This window comes from Nipponia nippon, unplaced genomic scaffold (genome assembly GCF_047370975.1).
Source record: "Nipponia nippon isolate SJK-2023a ecotype South Korea unplaced genomic scaffold, ASM4737097v1 scaffold_5, whole genome shotgun sequence".
NCBI classification, from domain to species: domain Eukaryota; kingdom Metazoa; phylum Chordata; class Aves; order Pelecaniformes; family Threskiornithidae; genus Nipponia; species Nipponia nippon.
In genome coordinates this window covers 41,577,833-41,593,123 of record NW_028262369.1, presented here as the reverse complement: position 1 = coordinate 41,593,123, position 15,291 = coordinate 41,577,833, and the positions used below count along the sequence as shown (strand labels likewise).

Genomic DNA, 15,291 nt, shown 5'->3' with positions numbered 1-15,291 from the left:
CAGGTAGATGGAAACGCTTCTGTTAACTTCCCTATGATTAGTTTTCTATGGCTTCGAATACATGAAAAGAGGAACCTGTAGAGCTGTAGCCCACTAAGTACAGTATTGTCATTGCTACTAACAAGCCACAGATTTTGTACTGAGTTTGCAAGGACTCGGGACTAGGGCTTGTCAAACATGCTTTGTATGTACTTGTCTTGACCTGCCTGGAGCTTTGTTTTTATTTGGTTTAATTGTAACAGCAGTTTTTCTAATGACCTTAGAAATTAGGCTATGCCTAATCTGTTTTACTTTCACATATCTTTGTATGGTACAACTCTGCATGATTTTTGTATCTATATCTAGTAGTAACAAGTAGCTATTCTGTATAAATTGAGCTATTTATGACTCTAGTGTAGCACATCCCAAATCCTTTGTCAGGAGCAGTGTGATGTTGATGGTTATTCTTGCTCACTCTAGGAACCACGTGGGTTCATTTTTATGTTTGCTAATATGCTTAAACCTTGCTCTTTCTCTTTTGGTCTGTCTTTTCACATTACATCCTAATGTACTATATGTGGCATGGTTTACATGTGTTGGATGCTTGTTCTTTTTACTCTCTGTTACCCCTAAAATCAGTTTTGCCAGCTGCAGTTCTGCATTTCTTTATCTGACCATTGGGTGAGTTGTTTACAGCCTTGAGGTCTCCAGTACCAACCAGCATAGGCCCCATCTCTTATCCTATACCTGTAACTCCACATTGCACCCTCAGTAATGCAGGAATGCCTGGTATGACAGCAGAGGTCTTGCAAATGGGACAGTGGAAGGCCAGGCCTTAGTAGGAAAATCTTATTGGAGTGGATGGAACCCTAAATAGCACAAGGTTGTCCTTTGGATAGCTCAGCATCTGGGGCACTGACTTCTGTCTCTGGCCTCCCACCAGGCACACAACCTGTTGTTCTGAAGGAAATACTGAACTGCTCTCGAGTTAAAAGGTAGGACCTTTAACTTCGCTATTCCACAGGGTCTCTGCAGAGCCCTAAATTTCTAATTCAAGGTGCTCCCTCCCCTTGGAGAATTTCCAAACAATCAAAGCTTCACTAGAACTACATTGTCTCAGCAAGCGTTACTGGCAAGTCAGTAGCAATCAGACATCAATGGTTTCTTAAATGACACCACGGAGACAGTGAGGCTCAAACCAAAAGAAAGACAACAAATAAGCTCCCCCCCCTCTTACCTTGAAAGAATATGCAACTGGATAGATACATAATTCAAAACTCTCTGAGAATCAGTAGCTTCTATAAATGCCCTTTCTCTAAAACTGTACACTGGTAGTTAGATAGCTAACTCTTGTATTTGCCAGTACTTAACTAAGCAAAGAGTCCATATCTATCTTCAGGAGAATAACATCTTAAAATCTATGAGCTTTGTGAGAGTGCAACCATGGAGTGTCATATACTCAAATGTCTCAACCTGTTTTGTAGGTTGCAGTTATGTGACGTCTCTTTGCTTTGCTACAATGCACTACAGGCGTTCTCTCTTATCGTGAACTCATATCCAGATCCTGTGGCGGTGTTGTATTGGGCTGTGTTGGTGGCTACCAGCAGACAGTCTTTAAATATGAGTTATAAAAGTGATTAGCCTGGGCTGTATTTCAGTCAGGCTAAGTAGGGGGGGAAATTAAATGCCTCTTTTGTAATTATAGTTGAATATTGAAGTCACTGCTCAGTGTGCTGGCCGGAATGACTTCAGTGATTTTCCTTGAGACTGCGTGCAAATACAAAGGCTGTGGAATTGATTAGTTTTACCTGCCTGTATAAAAGATAGGCAGAAAAGAGAGAAGCAGTATGTATGTAGCTTTCAGAGGAGGTCAAGACATGATTAGCCAGATGCAGAATGAAGATAGTATGACTAGCCCACCTGTCAAAAAGGGTTAAGGGATGCCTGATAATGCTATTTGGATCTTCTATATTTTGTAAATAATTTTTAGACTTGGATGGCCAGGAAATTCTTAGATCCTTCGGTTGTTCTGCAGCCCTTCCACAGCAAGCAAGGCAGCTCCTGAGCACAGGAGCTGTCTCCTGGTGCTTCTCTTCTTTTTTGGGAATCAGGGAATCTTTGTAAGCAATGAAGTCAATAAACAGGATTGCCTCAAAGAGACAGCTAATAAATGCCATTGGTTTCTCCTCATGGAAAAAATACCAGCAAAGTACTTGGGAGAAGGATGGTCTATTTAATAACTATGTTGCAAGGCTGTGGCATTGTGGAAGATTATTAAAATGGATAATAAATGTCAGTCGTTGTGCCAAAGAATTCATGGTCTAAATGACAAGGCACAACAGATGGATGAGACAAAAAAGAGGGCTGTGGTGGGTTGGAGGAGGCAAGGTATTCCTATTCTTAGCCAACTACTAACAGCGATTGCAGCTTTCAACCGCCCTGGCTGTTGTCCTGTTGTGCTTTGCTGCGAGATTCACAAAAGATAGGAGGAGAGAATGGAAGGAGGACAGGTCTCTCTTATCCTGACAGGAATGAATACCGAGGTCATGACTATGATTGAATACCTTCCAGAAATAGGTCAGGAAGAAGAAATGGTACCAACCCAAATTCTGCCATTTTCTCTTGGTTTTGAGAACCTGTGGCTCCTGCGTAGGTACACCAGTGCCGTACCTTCACCCTCAGTGTGACTGCTGTGCAGGGCTGGGATTATGACCAAGCACAAGATCAAATGCATTGCAAACTGGGCTGTCATGAGGACTTTTGAGAGATAGTACTAAGCACAGGATGGCTGTAGAGCAGGGGACTTGCTTGACCTAAAAGTCAGGTTTGTAGATTTTTTTATGTTCTAAACTTAATTCTTAAATGCCTCAGGCTTATAAGAGAAGGCATTCAGGCTTTTCAGAAGTCTAAGAAAGATTTGCATCTCTATAAAGACTTTTTGCTTTTCTCTCTGAACTCGAGTTTCTGCTGCTTCTTGTCCCTTTTTTTGGATGCAGGTTTCATCTGGCCCAAGGCTGTAAGGAACTGGTCTGTTCTCTAAAGGATTTTTACGTCACCATTGTCTAAGTTTTGTGGAAACTAATTGCAGACACATGATATGATGGTCTTTCTTCTCCTAGATTTAACACTATGGACTTAATTTCAACTCACAGTTTAATTTCAAATCCCAGGTGTCATTGAAATCTACTATCATTACCATTTTGGAAAATTAAGTTATCCTTATTTCCAGCATTGATTTTAGAGTTTGATTTAATTGTTTAGTGACTGCCAGTTAGAGTCTAGCTTTAGAAATACAACAGACATCTTCGTGCAACTCCTCAACCCTCTTGATCTTTTGCCAAATCTTAATAGAAAACCTCTCAGTATGTGTAAGACCAAAAATAGAACTGACACATCAGTGATTAAATTCCTATTTATTTCAGAAATCTCAAAGTCATGCTGAATGCATGGTAATCCTAAAAGTGCTTCTTTCTTTTTTTTTTTTTAATATATGTATATGAAGCAGCAATTACACAGGCAGAAGTCAACACAAAAAAAATTAACAAAAATATTCTCAAGCAGGAATAATCTAAAAATACTTTAAAAATATTTCTATTTAATGAAGTATGTGTGCTGAAATAGAAAGCAAATCCTTAGGCAGAAATTTTACAACACAAAAAATACCATTAATGCATTTCTTTTCAGTGCGACTTCAAACGTAATTGATGATTCATTATATTAATCATGATTACAGTTAATTATGATTATTAATTAAATCAATGATTAGTTATAATCCATGAATAACTACAAACAATTAGATTTAGGATATTGCATGTACTGTTGATTATGAAACTTCTTTTATGCTCCTGCTGTGCAAGGTTATGGTAAATCAAGAACAGCAACACTTGAAAAAAAGGTGGTTGTTATTGGGTCAAAGTGTCACCAAACTTCAGCTAGAAGTTTCCTCAAAACCCCCATCTCTAGGGGACAAAGCTGCCAATCTCTACACAATACTACAATTTATTCTACTCTCTAAAACACACTGGTTTCCATACATTAAAAAAAACCAAACATTCTGTGGGTGCCAACCCTTCTCCAGTGGCTTACTCCCATACTGTTTTGCTGCTTCTGAACTCCCTTCCTACAAACTGAACTTTTAATTGACAAGATCATCAGTCAAGAGACGATGTTTGCAACAGCTCAGCTCCTGTGTACGTAAGGTTCCACAATAGGCTGTTTATTAATTTTGGCTTCAGGGTAACAGATTTTTAAGAATTATAGAAGAAAATCACAGAGAGGAGTATAAATTTTTGGAAGAGGTAATAATTTGGAAAAATGAATCTTCTTTCATTTCTAACATATTCAGGCCTCCTTTTACTACTGGGGTATTTGGTCAGGAGGATGGTGCAGGACTGAAAAGGGAGCAGAGACTTCTTTCACTATGAACTACTCAAACTCTACACTTGCCAAGCAAGTAGCCAAACACAGAGGGAGATCTAACATGTGGCATTTGCATTCTTGTCCCAGGACAGCCTTGGCACAGGCCTGACACCTCCCTTTCTGTTCCCCTTTTCTGCTCATCTTCTGCTAAAAGCTGGTAGCATGCAGGCTGTACGGCTCTCCTATAAAGCATAGAAGCAATGCGGAGGATGTCATGTTGATGACTTGGCCAATGAATTATATAGCTGCTTTGAATGCGTAGCAGCCTCCTCAGGCCTCGGATAGCCCCTTAGTATTTTGGTGATGCTGGTCTCTAATGCACTGTTATAAACAAATCTGACATCTGTCCTCTGTGAGTCTGCCACATGACATGGTCAGCTCAATGAGCAGACTGTTAAGTGTATTTCTCCTTCTTCCCCTGCCCTCACACATGGTTGACTCTTTTGAGAGAAAAAGCAATGTATTTGGAAAGTAATATGCTACTTCCACAGTATGGGGATAATTTCATCTTCTACAGTTGGGTTTTTTGGCTGGTTCTTTTTTTTCTGCCCTAAGGCTAATTTAAGCATAACAGAAAACCTGCCTAGAGAGAAATGTGACTACACTGTGCCTCCAAGACACAGTGGTATAGTTCAGCTCTTACACTAGATCCAAACATCCTGTTCTTAGGAAGAAAGATTTAGCCCTGTAGCCTACTCTCCCTCTACTCTTATTCTAATCACTGCACTCCCTTGGCTTGTTGTGTCTCTTGCAGTCACACTTATACGTGACTTGCAGGTGACAAAGTGCATAATTTAAATGTGGTGGGTCATGCATGGCTGAATAGCTGGGAAAAAATCCAGATGTAACTGAGAACTGGCACTGAGCTATGAAGTGATGTGCACAAACTTTTGACATTTCAAACCTAGCTCTGTCAGCATATGACAGAAACAAAAGGTAATAAAGCATCTGGTGGTGAGACACAGTGAACACTCTCTGCCTGCACTTATTTCAATGGAAGCTGATGACCTCCTGCATTTTTCAGCCTGGAGTCCTACAATAACAGATCTTTGTGCTTTCTGCTGGTCAGAATTCCTGCTCCTTTGAGGAACAAGAAAAATAAGTGGTCTTCCAGAACTGAAAGAATTCTTTCCAAATAATCCTGGCATAATTAACTCCTGGCTGTGCTCTGGAAAATGTAGAAAAAGAAGCTACCTGTATCTGGACGAATGCATCGCACACAAGAGTCTAGAAGACAACATAAGGAAAAAATTTAACTGTACAAGGGACATTGTCTGAAATGTCTCCGATTTTAGTCCCTGGAAGTTAAGACACCAACAGATGAAAGCTGTGCCACAGGAACACAATTTAGCTAGAGAATAAGTGCATCAAGTCACTCAGATTGACAGCACCTTTTGCATTCCCACATCTGGGGCACCAGCTGAAGCAATAGTGCCACTGAAGTCAAAGGCAAAATTCACAGCGACTCCTGTGAAACCAGGATTTATACCAGGAGTTTTTCAAGTGGGATAGCATGAGTGAAGACAGTCTTTTTCCTTCACCAAGAAGAAAGGCATCTATCTGTCCTGTCTCTAAAGTGTGACCATTCTGCCAGGAACAGAAACTACATAACCCTGGAAGTTTTCCAGATTCATATTAAAATGCGAGACATCCGTATTTCTTCTGTAAGTGACTATAATTATGATATACTCTGAATATGCTGAAAAGAAAGTCAGTTAACAAAAAGTAAAACTTATTCCAGGAATTCTCATTATCAATATCTCCCAGAGGCACTGTAGACTTTTTACCATGAAAATGAATTCCCACTAGACCAGAGGGACTATGAATTTTCATGGCAAGTTTTGTCTTTCTCAGCTATCCAAATGAAGCTCAGGTAACCCATACAGTCTACAGAACCCTAAAATGCCGCAAGCATAATTAGGAATAAAAGAGGCCAAACTGCCTGGCAGTGCTGATTACCACGTGCTTCAGGTAAGCATGATGCACAAGGCAATCTAAAACTATTCAGCTCTGAGGAGTGTGTGCTGATCAGAGGCTCTGCTAAGCAGAAGTATTACCAGTGCTTTAAAATAACCTCTAAAACATTCTTATGATACATAGGATAAATCATCAAGTTATTTTATGAATCATGAAACTTGAAAATATGTAATTGAAAATGAGTTAAGGTTTATTTCATAATACTCATTTGTTTGCTTCTGATATTTTTAGAGAATGACCCATCCACACTTTTCAGGAGCTCCATTTCTTCATTTTATTTCCTTTTCATTTCCATGTCCATGTCTTCCAAAGTTCTAGCCTGATTCTCCGTTTGCTTTTCCTGTGTAAATGAAGAATAGCTCTAGTGATAACAGTGATCGTAAGAGGGGCATATTGGTTTTATGTTTTAACTCTGTTGTTGGTAAAATCTGCTAGTTTGTATTATTCTTAAATTAGACTGAAACCAAAATCAGGCCCAGAGTATTTCTTTTGAAGTTAACCATCAGTTGGCCTGCATACGTTCTACGTAATCATATTTTAGCCAATCCTGAAAGTTGCTGCCATCAAACACATTTGTTTACAGGAGTTAGTCTCATTCACAACACATTCTTAAGGATCTTAACATCATAAACCCCTCAGTGTCAGAACTGTATTTGTTTGCTGCTATTTCTAGAGATAAGGTCCTTCTGAAGCAGAGAATCTGTCTTTCCTTGTTCTGCACGCCTGAATTCTATTAGTTATTACGGATATTTTTTCACTCTGTAACTGTATAATGTTTCATTCACATAACACGAACACACCCCTTTCCTACTGCTTCAGAATTTTGACTTCCTCCTTGACCCAACATCCTTTTTTCCATGTCTTTCCTTTTGACTAGTGTTTGAGAGAAAAAAACAGCACTTTTTTTGTAATGTATTTTCTAAACAATCTGCTTTTCCTTTTGCCTAGACCTCCTGGGTCTTGATGCAAAGTGGATGACAGCAAACCCTAATTTTCTTATTTGAAGGTGCAAACTTAAGGTGCTATTGTTTTTTTGTTGCAGTTCAGGGTGGGGAGGGACTGTCTGCTATGAATGGGACAGGGAAAATTAAAGCGAATGAGTGGCAGAAGAAAAAAAAAACATAAAAGAATTGACAGCATTCAGAGGAGAGAGGTTGAAAGCCTGTTTCTCGTCATCCATTCAAGGACCATTCATGAAAGTAAAAGCTTTAAAATTCAGAGAGCCTTAATTAAATTGGGTAAGTTTTGTTTTTAAATAGTTGGCTGTTCTTGGATCACATTAGGAGCTTACCTCCTGCTTACAAAGGAAATCCATATGACATAGTAATGCCAGTCAGCCACACTGGGGGACTTCTCTATCCCTTACACTTGCAAACTTCTCATTGCAGTTAAATTATCTTTGATTAAGTCCCTCTTTATGAGGTACAACTCAATCTTTGGTTCTCCTTGAGCCAATCACAATGGAAGAATCTAAGCCATCATGTCCTTTTTCTGATGCTGTTGAAGTGTGTGCATCTGCCTGTGCTACAAAGCTTTAGAAAGGCATTCTCATTAGTGTGATTACAATTAGCGTGCGTGTGGGTAAACGCAGGGTCAGTGGACACAAGTAACAGAAGCTAAGTGTTTCTTTCTAAATATCATATGAATTGTTGTCACCCTTTCACTCAAGTGATTTGAGCACTCAACTAAAATGTGGGAAATGGTTTCAAATCCTCCTGCTGTGTAACGGGAGAAGGCTAGTAACTTGCCAAAGAGTTTCCTCATCAATGTTTAGGCTCAGGTGTATTGCAGCCAGTTTTTTCTCTTGATGTTGCTTTTACTTGTACTGAATACCTACATGTTCGTCAGTTCAAGAGGGGCCATAGGGCTGCAGTTCAATACTTAGAACTCGCTCCTGGGGGAGAAGGGCTCGCGCAGGCTCTAGACTCTGCTCCTGTGACTGAATAACATCGAAGTCCTGAAAGTTCATTAGGAGACCGTTCTGTTAAGTGAGGACTCTGACTCCCTCTCAGAGCAGCTGGGTGTTGAAGAGATCTCCACCTCTTTTTAGATCTAACTCTAAATGACTTGCTGAAGGTCTTTAGAGTCCACACCAGGGTGGAGAACTCACCTGCTTCATGTGGGAACTGTACACAGAGCTCAGTCTAGGTTCTTCATTGCTCACAGAATCCTTTGCCTTATTCCTTGTAACAGCTACAGGAAGCTTCTATGGGAACTACAAGTATGCAGTTAGTATTATATAAGGCAACTCTTTCGAGCAGCAGGCACACGCTTTGTGCTGCTGTTCTGTATTTCATCCCATCTCGCTGCAGGCCAAAGCACACCACCAAACAGCACAGTTCTGTTGTGTCTTGCAGGATCTCTGCATCGTCCCCTGTATCAGAGTCATGCCCAGCAGTCTCCCTTCCTGCTTGGATTCCCACAGCAACAGAGACAGCACAGAGAGTGAGGAAGCCCCTACCCTTTTTTAGGGGCTTCTCCAAGCTTGACCTCTCCCTCCTATGCAAAGCTAACTTAAGCTATATGGCACAGCAAGCGCCTTCCACCAAAGGGCTTTTCTTCAGCAGGCCTAATTACATTGATAGGATGTGTCTGATGCTTCCCTACAACCAGCCTCTGCACAGCTTTCCAGTTGGTGCAGCTTACTCTGGGTTAGCTCCTGACCACGGCCAGGTGCTTAGGGAGTGCAGGGGACAGAGACATTCCACTGTTACCTAAAATCCCTTCTCAACCTGACCCCTTCTACCACCTAGAGAACCTCCAAAGCCCTTCAAGTGCACCTGAAAGAAAATTATTTTTGTTTTATATTTCACCCAATATTTATATTTTAATATTTTATACATTAAGCATTGTATATACTTTTATGCTTTGATTTAGCGTACCAGTTATTGATAACTTATACCATATTTTACCATTAAGTTCTTCACATCATTTTCACACCCTCTCTCTGGGGTAAGTTACATGGTGCCTCAAAGTGCCTCAGTCACTTGCCTGTGAGTGGGGTCACCTGAAACACTTTGCTCAATCCGTAAAACATTTTTACCTCCCTCTTACAGCTGTGCCATTAAACAAATTCGCATCGCACCAATTTCCTTAAGCTTAAACTGTGTCTGCTCCTGATGTTACGGAGGTCCAGAAGTGTCTGTCCTTTCCCGGGGGGCTCAATGCCTCCCAGTGACACACCAAGCGGCTCCTGCCTCTGCAGCTCCACCTGCTACCAGCTGAGCAGCCATAGCAGGTTTTGCTCTTTAAGATGTGCCGAGAACCTCATTCCATTTTCAAATCAGACATTTTTAGCTCTGTTAGAGGACGCACATAATCCAGGGGTTGGTAAAAACGTACCACTGATTATCATTTTGAGAACATTTCTATTTTCCTAAGCATTCCTTTATGAACGTGATCTTTATTCTACCAAAGCAATGCAAGCGGCGTTTGCCTAGCAGCCAGCCCTTCTTGAAACATGTCTTCCTCCCCAGAGGTTCCTGTGCACATAGCACGATTTAGCTGAGCAAGCCTTTCATTTTCTGAGTAATTCTTAGAAATAATTCCCACTTGAACAGACCGCAAAGAAGAGGTTAATTTACGCCAGTTCCTTCAGGGGGGCTTCAATGTGCTGCTTTCGGTGAGGCAAAGCAGCACGTAGGGATTTTGCATCAGACGGTGCGGAAACAGCGCCGAGGCGAGCTCCCCCTCCGCGGGCAGAGCGGCGTTCCCCGCCGCAGGGCTCCGAGCCGGGCAGGGCTCCGAGCCGGGCAGGGCTCCCAGCCGCGCCGCTGCCCGCGCCCCCCGCCAGCCCCGCCGCCCCCGCGGCTGCTCCCGGCGGGCCGCCTCGGCGGGGGCGGCCACTCACCTCCACGAAGTAGAAGCAGGGCAGGAGGGTGACGCTGTCCTTGGTCACTTTGCCCTTCTGCCGCTCCTTGGCGGACATGCTGGCGGGGGCTGCGGGCGGCGGCCCCGCGCTCCCCCGGCCGCTGGCAGCCGCCCGCCACGGCTCTCCTCCGCCGCCGCCCCGAGCCCCGCGCCGCCCCGCGCGTCCCCTGCGCCGTGCGCCGGGCTGACGTCAGGAGGCGGCGGGGCGACGGGCGGCGGGGGTCCCGGCCGCTTAACTCCTTCGCGCCAGCGCTCCGCCGGGAGGCAGAGCCACCGGGGGTGACGGGGCGCCCCGGGGCGCTGCGCTCAGGCCGGGGGGAGCTTTGGCGGCGGCGAGCGGTTTGTAAGTGTGCACGGAGGCACCTGCACAGGACCCCTGCGGGCAGCAGGGCAGACGGGACCCTCCACTGGGGCTTTTCTCTTGTTTCTGGGCAGTCTTTCTCTGAAACAGTAGCAGAACGGCCCTGAGAATAGCATTCCTGCACGGCCAATGTTCTCTTGCAGGTGTGCTCTTTTTGAGATCAAATTGCCAATGACAGCTCACCCCAGCCTCGGCACAGGTCAGGGGGACTGGTGTGGCTGTGGCTGAGCAAAACCGAGCTCTTCAACCCCATGTGCAGTCCTGGGCATGTGATTTCTCTAGTCTGTGAAGTATCTGGTGCAGTTCTGACACAATCTTAAAGAGAACAGAATTAACCTGAACAATTGTTTCCATGGTGAAATGTGTTCTTTTGAGGTCCTATTTATGGATCAAAGTTTGCAGCCTTTTCTCAGGTAAGCTCCTGTTGATGTCAACGAGAGGTACCCTGGATAACGCCTGCAGGAGTTCTCTGTACAAGATGGCATTTTCATTCTTTTGGAGCACATAAATAATGTCTGCAAAGGTTGTCTTCCACCTGTAAGCTTATTCTTGCATTGTGGTGTTTAGCTTTAATGTTCAAGGAGAGAAGTGTGACTCAAGCAGTCATCACTTATTTCCTGTCCCTCCTTTTTGTGGGAACATGGGAAATAACCTGCTGTTCTTCTTCAGCTGGTCGCTAGTATTTTAGCTACTGTAGCCAGTGTGCTATGGCAATGGAGGTGAAGATTCTCACCAGCCCCTTTTCTTTCCTAGCTGTTCTCCTTTCATTTACCCACAGAAGATGTGCCAGTCCGTGCTCTGCACTGAGCAGACAGGCAAAGAAGTTTCGTTAGAAGGTAAAAGCAAAAATGTACTCCATGCCTGCAGGCAGGTGTGGAAGGCAAAGCTGTACTCTCACTCCAAATAATTGAAAAAGACTTTTCAGAGCTGCGACAGGTTGCAAGTGTTGCCGTACCAACATATAGTCTTTTCCTAACCCAGTGAGGAAAGATTTCCAGGGTTTCTGCTGACTCAGGGGTACAGGGGGCTCACTGGTACTCCTGCAAGAGGAAGGTTGGGGGGCTTCAGGCAACAGAAGTGGCCAGGAGGGTTTCTGGGAGTGGAGGAGCTGTGAGCAGAGGAGGTTTGTGCCTGACTGTCAGCACCAAACTCCAGGAAGTTATTTTGGGCGGTGTGGGGCTGTGTGATAGTGTAGTTCCTACCCATTAGTGGTCTAGCCTTTAAGTAAAAAAAGTCCCTTTTTGTTAGTCTTGCTGCTGGGTTATTCCAAGTAAAACAGCAAGAGTTGAGAAGCTGTAGCAAGACTTTGCTGCTGCCAGATCCAGTTGGCGGCCGGTCACGAGTGGTGTTTCCCAGGGCTCAGTACTGGGGCCAGTCCTGTTCAGTATCTTCATTGATGATCTGGATGAGGGGATCGAGTGCACCCTCAGTAAGTTTGCAGATGACACCAAGTTGGGTGGAAGTGTCGATCTGCTGGAGGGTAGGAAGGCCCTACAGAGGGACCTGGACAGGCTGGATTGATGGGCCGGGGCCAACTGCATGAGATTCAACAAGGCTAAGTGCCGGGTCCTGCACTTGGGTCACAACAACCCCATGCAACGCTACAGGCTTGGGGAGGAGTGGCTGGAGAGCTGCCTGGCGGAGAAGGACCTGGGGGTGTTGGTGGACAGCCACCTGAACATGAGCCAGCAGTGTGCCCAGGTGGCCAAGAGGGCCAATGGGATCCTGGCCTGTATCAGGAATAGTGTGGCCAGCAGGACCAGGGAGGTGATAGTGCCCCTGTACTTGGCACTATCCTGAAAGGAGGTTGTAGCGAGGGTGGGGGTCAGCCTCTTCTCCCTAGCAACAAGTGATAGAACGAGAGGAAACGGCCTCTAGCTGCGCCAGGGGAGGTTTAGGTTAGACATTAGGAAAAACTTCTTCACTGAGAGGGTGGTCAAGCATTGGAACAGGCTGCCCAGGGAAGTGGTTGAGTCTCCATCCCTGGAGGTATTTAAAGAACGGATAGATACGGTGCTTGAAGACATGGTATAGATGGACTTGGCAGTGATAGGTTGATGGTTGGACTCGATGATCTTAAGGGTCTTTTCCAACCTTGACAATTCTATGATTCTATGATTATTGGGGAGAGTGGTTAATGAGCAATGGCCACTTAGAGCTGCATTTACTGTATCAGCCTCACTTGTTGGGAATTCATGAATCTGGCTTGAAAATCATAAGCGCACACCATTAAGAATTACTGAAGCATGCTTTGTCTGCCTCTGTTTCACACACGATTGCTTCATTCTGGAAGAGCAGGGGGGTTAGGGTGCCTCTCTGGTAAAATGAACTGAGAAACTCACATCGTGATGTAACTTCAGAAACTGGCAAAAAACAGTCTATTATTTATATTGTATTATTGTACTGCCTAAAGGCCAATTAAGACTGCAGCTGTGATAGTTAGGTACACTAAAACACAGGGTAGTAACCAGTCCCTATTCTACAAATTCTCACTATAAGTGTCTGGTGGGAAGGATGCAATGCAAGCTGTGTGACTGCTGTAAGGGCAGGAAGAGTTGTGCTAATTCTCTGGTTTTGTTTCTCACTAGAATGTACCGATAGAGGGAGTTAGGAGAGGGGTTATATATGATTTAGCTGAAGTGAAGCAATTACCTTTTTGTCAGTGACAGACCTTGACAAGAACTTCTGCCCTTTACCTAGTCAAACAGAGGAGGAAAAGGATCATCAGTGCCTGAGTCCCAGAGTGTGGCAGATCTGCCTTGCAGTAGTCTAAAGGTGATACTGATGGGCAAGTATGGACGTGGCTAGGGTGCATTTCCCACCCTTCTCTCTGGGCTTTCACTTGTTCTCTGTTGAGACTCAGCTATAGCGACCACTTTCTCAAGAGTAAGTACCCAAGGTACAGCTAGGCTGCCACTTCATCATTTCAGTCTTGCTGTGCTGCCAGCAATGCATTCTGAACTTCCACCTTACCTGCCCAGGTAGCACCTGATGGATTCTATGCAGAGGCTCTGTATCGCTCTTCATCTTGCAGTATCCAGAGAGGGCTGCGGTCATTTGGACCTTATGTCCCAAACTAACATAATGGAGTAAGAATATTTCCTCTCTGCTTCTCAAGACTGACATTTAGGTTCCTGTGTGTTCTCTTTCAAGCACATGAATATTGATGGAAAAAGGGAAAAGTCCCTTGCTGAGTGTAATAATATGGCTTTTGGATTAAGGGATTCATCTATATATTAACACCTGGAAACACACATGTGCCCCCAGTGCTGTTGCATTCAGCTCTTTTGACAGTTAGTTATTAGAAATTATGGGATTGATTCCTGTTTACGTAAAAGCTCATTGGATTGCTCTAGAAATATAAGCAGCCTTCAAATGGGTATAACATACATTTATATCCTTATTAAATTCCCTTAACATTGATAGAACAGTGTGAAATGGCTTTGATGTAAATGAGTATCTCATCTATATGGTCTCCTAAAGGAAAATGTGTTGGTGGTAAAAAATTCAGAAAACAGCTCCTGTCTATTTCAATCAAGATAGTCTTACATGAAAGTGTGGTGATGCATGACTTACGAATGCCTATTATCTATGTGCAGGATAGTCATATGTACACGATCTGCACTAACGCTGACAGGGTTTTTTACGCACCTTCAAGCAATCTCTGTCACAGGAAAATGTCATGGAAACATGTTAACATAAAGCGTAAAACTGTTTGTTTATGCTTTGCTTCAGCAAAACCAATTGAGTTAATGGAAAAATTTAAAGAGCTTGAGGAACTAAAAGATAAAATTCATAGATCTGGAGTATAGGCCTCTTCTGACTCATCTGGAATAAGATTTTAAGAAGAGAGATTTATTCTTCCTTCAACAAAAAGAAAACATGGCCATCAGTGGGTGCCCCTGGTGATTCCAAGCTGATTTTTAAGAGCTTGGCTTGACACAAAACCTTGTACCCTCTAAAGAAGTATTATCAGTGGAGCTTCTTTAGGTGAAGCACTTTTAGCACCTTTCTTTGCATTGTCAGGCAGATAGCACTTGCCACAGTTATCAGAAACACGATTTGAAATTATTTTCCAGCACAGTCCAGTGTGTTGGCGAAGCTGCACTGTACAAAATGTGATGCAGGTCATCAACTCTTTATCCAGGTCCTCTCTTCCCTCTGCAGCAAAGTCTGCCTTTATTCCCAGGCTTTGGTAAGTGCTGGACACAGGCAATGGCTGTGGTTTCATGGCTTCCATGGGAACAGAACACATGCTGTGTAAGCAGGGACCTGTGCTATATCCCTGAATAAACCCCCTTGCAAAAGCAGGATGAAATGATTTGGGAAAGAATGAGAATTGGCTGAGAGCCGGTGGGTCTGTGGCTGTGCAGATCCACTGGTCAGACAACGGCACTGGGGGCTTTGTAGCAAGCAGAAGTTTGGCCAGAGGCTGCAGCAGCAGCTGCAGTTGCAGTTACCATTGCTTAGTAGGCTAAGAAAACCTGCTTTCCCCTGGTCGCCACACAATTTCCCTGCACAAAGGCCATTTCTGGGACTGTCTGTATGGATCAGGGTTGACTCCTTCCTATTATATAGATGGATTTTTTGGTTTTGTTTTGCCCACTGCGTGTGGAATAGATGATGTGAACTCGCCATATTAAAACTGTAATCCTCTTCTGGAGGAAGAGTGGCATATGGGAACT

The 15,291-nt window shown here is 43.8% G+C and overlaps 2 protein-coding genes across 3 annotated transcripts in view; one reads left to right on the top strand and one right to left on the bottom strand.

Moving 5' to 3' along the window:
* Window positions 1-10,393, bottom strand: part of PLPPR4 (phospholipid phosphatase related 4) — a 34,607-nt gene extending 24,214 nt beyond the window's left edge. Inside the window, exons 1-2 of one of the 2 annotated variants that reach the window (XM_087730594.1) lie at window positions 10,226-10,381; window positions 8,486-8,590 (exon numbers count right to left, since the gene is read on the bottom strand). In XM_087730594.1, the coding sequence (XP_087586720.1) occupies window positions 8,486-8,494 (9 nt within the window). In that variant the 5' untranslated portion in view covers window positions 8,495-8,590; window positions 10,226-10,381. Of the gene's footprint in view, window positions 1-8,485; window positions 8,591-10,225 lie in introns of both variants that reach the window. The other variant, XM_087730593.1, reaches the window with a different exon arrangement.
* Window positions 1-15,291, top strand: part of PLPPR5 (phospholipid phosphatase related 5) — a 252,420-nt gene that overhangs the window by 90,060 nt on the left and 147,069 nt on the right. The gene's annotated exons all lie outside the window — the stretch shown is intronic.